Genomic DNA, 5,000 nt, shown 5'->3' with positions numbered 1-5,000 from the left:
GCCAGTGAAAGGAGAAGGAAAAAGTATTAATAATGTAAGCAACAGGCATTTAGTCTTAGGTTAGGCCATGTTAGGTTAGGTTAGGTTAGGTTAGGTTAGGTTACAGGTAGGATTAAGTTACAGGAAATATTAGTGAGGTAAGGAAAGGTCAGTTTGAGGTGGTCAGTTGAGATAAGGTCACGTAATAAGGTCAGCTTAATTTCAGGTAAGATCAGGTAACAGGTAAGCTTTGTTTCAGGTAAGGTCAGATTGAGGCAGAATCAGGTGAGGTAAGGTCAAGCAACACGTAAGCTTAATTTCAGGCAAGGTCAATTTGAGGTGAGTTCAGTTATGAAGTGAGGTCAGTTTGAAGTTAAGTCAATTATGAGGTGAGTTCAATTTGAGGTGAGATCAATTCTGAGGTGAGGTCAGGTGGGATAAGGTCAGGTAACAGGTCACTGCAGGTATAAGAAGTGACATGAAGTGTTCAGGTGGGCACAGGTACAACGTCTCAGGCCCTGTGCAATCAATACCTTCCCTCCTCCCTCCCTCCCTCCTTCCCTCCCTGTCGTCCTTCCTCCTTCCCTCCAGTCCTCCCTCCCTTCCTGCTCTCCTTTCATTCCTTCTCCCCCTTTAACCCTTTCCTTCCTTCTTTTTTTTCATTGTTTTCTTCTCGATTTTCCGTAACTCCTTGCTCTTTCTGTTCTCTTCTTCTTCCATTCTCCCCTTCCTTATTTTTCTGCTCTCTTTTCATTCCTTCTGTATCTCTTTCTTTCTTTTCTCCCTTTTCGCTTTTCCGTATTTTTTTCTCACTATATTCCTTTCTTCTCCTCTTTTCATTACTTTCCCTCTTGAAATTTTCTCCTATACTCTTGTTCCTCCTCTTCCTCCTCCACTTCTACCTCCTCCTCCTCCTCCTCCTCCTCCTCCCTAATGTGTCCTTTCCTCCGTCTTTTCTCTTACCTCATTTACCTCTCGTTCTCTCCCTCTTTTAGCTCTTTTTTTTATTTTTCTCCTTTGGTGTCTCTTTTCTTCCTTTATACTACTCCTTCCTGCTTTCCTTCCTTCATCTTTCCTTCCTTCTTTCCTTCCTTCCTTCCTTCTATCTTTTAATCATGAGAGATAAAGAGATACACGAAAAATAGAAAGAGAAACAATGATATATTTTTTAAAGGAAAGAGAGAGAGAGAGAGAGAGAGAGAGAGAGAGAGAGAGAGAGAGAGAGAGAGAGAGAGAGAGAGAGAGAGAGAGAGAGAGAGAGAGAGAGAGAGAGAGGGGTGGGGGGGAGAAGTATGGTATGGAGGGAGGAAGAAAAGAGAGAGGGAGAGAAGGGACCGCAGGTAATATACAGGAAGGAAGAGCGAGGGAGAGTAAAGGAGGGGGAGAGGCGGGGAGAGGGGAGAGGACAGGTACACAGACAGGAAGAGACATAGGGAGTGGGAGAGAGAGAGAAAAGGGAGAGTAGAGAGAGAGGAAATATGTGGGTATGGACAGAGAGAGAGAGAGAGAGAGAGAGAGAGAGAGAGAGAGAGAGAGAGAGAGAGAGAGAGAGAGAGAGAGAGAGAGAGAGAGAGAGAGAGAGGAAGTAGAGAAGAGGGGAGATGGAATAGAGGGAAGGTAAGAGGCAGGTAAGGGAGAGGAGAGGAGGGGAGGGGGAGGGGAGGGGAGGGAGAGAGAGAGGGAGAGGTAATAGCCGCCTGTTGACCGCACCGTTAATTATCAACCACAACCAAGCAGGTAACGACCTTCTGCTACCCTAAGTGATATTGACCCTCCCCCCTCTCCCCCCTGTGACGACCTCGGAGGGGAGAGGGGGAGGGAAGATGGGTAGATAAAGGGGGTATGGAGGTGGTGGTAGTGTGTGGGGAGGGGAGAGTGAGGGGGAATTGGTGTTATAATAATCTATATACAGAGGTAATTGGAAGACCGATACGAGAGAGAGAGAGAGAGAGAGAGAGAGAGAGAGAGAGAGAGAGAGAGAGAGAGAGAGAGAGAGAGAGAGAGAGAGAGAGAGAGACGCAAAGAGCATCAATGTAAGAAAATAAAGTACGGAAGTGAATTAATTGAAACCGTAAACACACACACACACACACACACACACACACACACACACACACAGAGAGAGAGAGAGAGAGAGAGAGAGAGAGAGAGAGAGAGAGAGAGAGAGAGAGAGAAAGCGAATACAAAACAACTAAACAACCCCACTTCCTCCTCCCTCCCTTACTCTCCCCCTCCTCTCCCTTGCTCTTCCCTCTCCCTCCCTCTCCCCTCACCCTCCCTCTCCCCTCACCCCATATCTCCCATTCCAATGATAACGAGGGAAAACCGCGCTGCAAACACCACCACAACACTGACCAGTATAATCACACTTCCCCTCACTTCCCCTCACTTCCCCTCCCTCCCCGGGCCCTTCCTAACTACTGGCCGATAGTTAGATGGGGTAGTTACGGGCCGCTCGAGTAGTTTTGGAGTAGTTATAACGATACAGCTTTTGGTCAATTTCAGAGGAAGGTCAACATGGCGGTGGTGGTGGTGGTGGTGGCAAGAAGTGAGGTTTAACACAGATATATGGGTGGTGGTGGTGGTGGTGGTGGTGGTGGTGGTGAGGGAGGGGAAAGAGGGGAAATAGGAATGGAGTGAGAGTGAGGGTGGATGGGTGGATGCAAACAAAATTGGGGAGATATATAGATTGGTGAGAGAGAGAGAGAGAGAGAGAGAGAGAGAGAGAGAGAGAGAGAGAGAGGAGAGAGAGGAGGGATGAGAGAGAGAGAGAGAGAGAGAGAGAGAGAGAGAGAGAAATGCAATATCTCTCTCTTTCCCTATTTTTCTTATTTCTCCCCTTTCATTTCTTCTTTTCCCTCTTACCCAATTTTCCCTTCTTTTCCTCTTCCCAAATGTACTTTTTATTTCCCTTTCTCTCACTTCCCTCTTTCCCCCCGCAAATTATCATCCTTCATTCTTTCCCCCATTTTGTCTCCGCCTTCCCTTTTATCGTCATCTTGTTTTGTTATTAATTGTTATTAATCTATTCCCCTTTTCACTTCCTTTCCCTTCCCAACTAATAAACTTTCCCTCTCTTTTTCCTTTATCAAAATTCAAGTTTCTCTCTCTCTCTCTCTCTCTCTCTTCTCTCTCTCTCTCTCTCTCTCTCTCTCTCTCTCTCTCTTCTCTCTCTCTCTCTCTCTCTCTCTCTCTCGAACAGGGAAAAGCTAAGATGAAGAACCTTTCCCTGTCTTTCTTCCTACCTAACCTAAACATTTATCCTCTTCCTCCTCCCAAACAAGCAAAAAGTTGAGATGGATAACCTCAGTCTTTCCCCTAACCTAACTTCCACGCAAAGGCTAAGATAAATAACTAACTAACCTAACGTAAACAAACCAAACATTTTTTCCTCCCTCCCCTTCTCCCAAATGACAAATAACTTTTCCCGTAACTAACTAACCTAGCATCTCCTGTCTTCCTTCTCCCCAAACAGGCAAAAGATAGATAACCTCTGTCTATCTTTCTAACTAACCTAATTTCTCCTCCTCTCCCAGACTAGCAGACACCAAGTAACTTATGTTTTTCTTCGTAACTGACCTTCTCTTCCTTCTCTCTGTCCATATCCCTAACTAACCTCAATTCTTCTCCTCCCCCAAAAGCAAAAATTGTCTTAACTTCCTTTTCTTAAACAGGCAAAAACAAAAGTAAAAAAAAAAACCTTGTCTTTCTTCTTAACTAACCTTCTCTTCCTTCTCTCGTCAGGCAAACGAGAAATAACCACCGTCTATTTCCTTTACTAACTTAACGTCACGTCTCTACTCTTTTCTCCCTTCTGAGCACCCTGAAGCTTCAACCTAACGTACCTTCTTTAAATCAGCTCACTATTTTTTTTAAGTACCTATTGGGATTTGAACTCTGGTGTCCAATACTCAGTGTATCCACAGGGCCAAACAAGCAAAAATTAAGATAAATAACATGCTTTTCCTCTTTAAATATTAACGTACTGTTCGTCCTCCTTCCCCAAAAACAAGCAAAAACAAATATACAAATAGATAAATAATTAACTCCTCCCTGTCTTTCTAACCCTTTCCCTGCCATATGCAACGATTCTCGACACTCTAAAACAGTGCATGAAATCGTAAGCACCTACAAGAAAGTAAGGGACAAGGAGAGGAGATTTCTGTCACTTCTACAAGGTATAATATTTAGATCTGACTGTAGACCAAGAGAAAACGACTCACAGTGGCGAGTGACTGAGGAAACGGGTCAAAAAAGCAGCGAATGGACTAATTAACCTCAACCTCTTCTGTTCCTTCCTTCACCAGGCAAAAGCTTCAACCTGTCCATCATCATCAGCGGCGCGCCCACCCAGATCACCACGCTCACCAAAGCCATCAAGGTGACAGTGGACGGCCCTCGCGAACCACGGAACAAGTCACGTGAGTGGATTGTGGGTAGGTGGTGGTGGTGGTGGTGATTGTGCATGAGTGTGGATCAACGTGTGTGTGTGTGTGTGTGTGTGTGTGTGTAAGTAACTGGGTTCATTTGGTGGTTTAATTTTGCGGTGGGACGAGAGACGAGGGACGGGAGAGAGAGAGAGAGAGAGAGAGAGAGAGAGAGAGAGAGAGGAGAGAGAGAGAGAGAGTGAGAGACGAGAGAGAGAGAGAGAGAGAGAGAGATAATAACCGCGTGGATACAGTGTGCTGGGAAGCTGATGGGGTGAACTGTCAAGCCAATGAGGAACAGAGTGGGGCTGGCGGGTGGCGGCAGAGAGAGAGAGAGAGAGAGAGAGAGAGAGAGAGAGAGAGAGAGAGAGAGAGAGAGAGAGAGAGAGAGAGAGAGAGAGAGAGAGAAAGAGAGAGAGAGAGAGAGGAGAGAGAGGAGAGAGAGAGAGAGAGAGAGAGAGAGAGAGAGAGAGAATGAATATATACATAATAGACAGGGAGGAATGAGTACACACACACACACACACACACACACACACACACACACACACACACACAGAGAAATAGAGAGAAAGAGAGAGAGAGAGAGAGAGA

The 5,000-nt window shown here is 45.6% G+C and overlaps 1 protein-coding gene across 4 annotated transcripts in view; it reads left to right on the top strand.

Annotated features, from left to right (window-relative positions):
* LOC135110355 (protein lozenge-like) overlaps nt 1-5,000 on the top strand; it is a 34,082-nt gene that overhangs the window by 19,510 nt on the left and 9,572 nt on the right. For 2 of the 4 annotated variants that reach the window (XM_064022610.1, XM_064022609.1), the window contains exon 2: nt 4,287-4,400. In XM_064022610.1, coding sequence (XP_063878680.1) covers nt 4,287-4,400 — 114 coding nt within the window. Of the gene's footprint in view, nt 1-4,286; nt 4,416-5,000 lie in introns of all 4 variants that reach the window. The other 2 variants (XM_064022608.1, XM_064022607.1) reach the window with 1 other exon arrangement.

This window comes from Scylla paramamosain, chromosome 20 (assembly GCF_035594125.1).
Source record: "Scylla paramamosain isolate STU-SP2022 chromosome 20, ASM3559412v1, whole genome shotgun sequence".
Classification (NCBI taxonomy): domain Eukaryota; kingdom Metazoa; phylum Arthropoda; class Malacostraca; order Decapoda; family Portunidae; genus Scylla; species Scylla paramamosain.
This window is presented reverse-complemented; position numbering and strand designations above follow the sequence as displayed.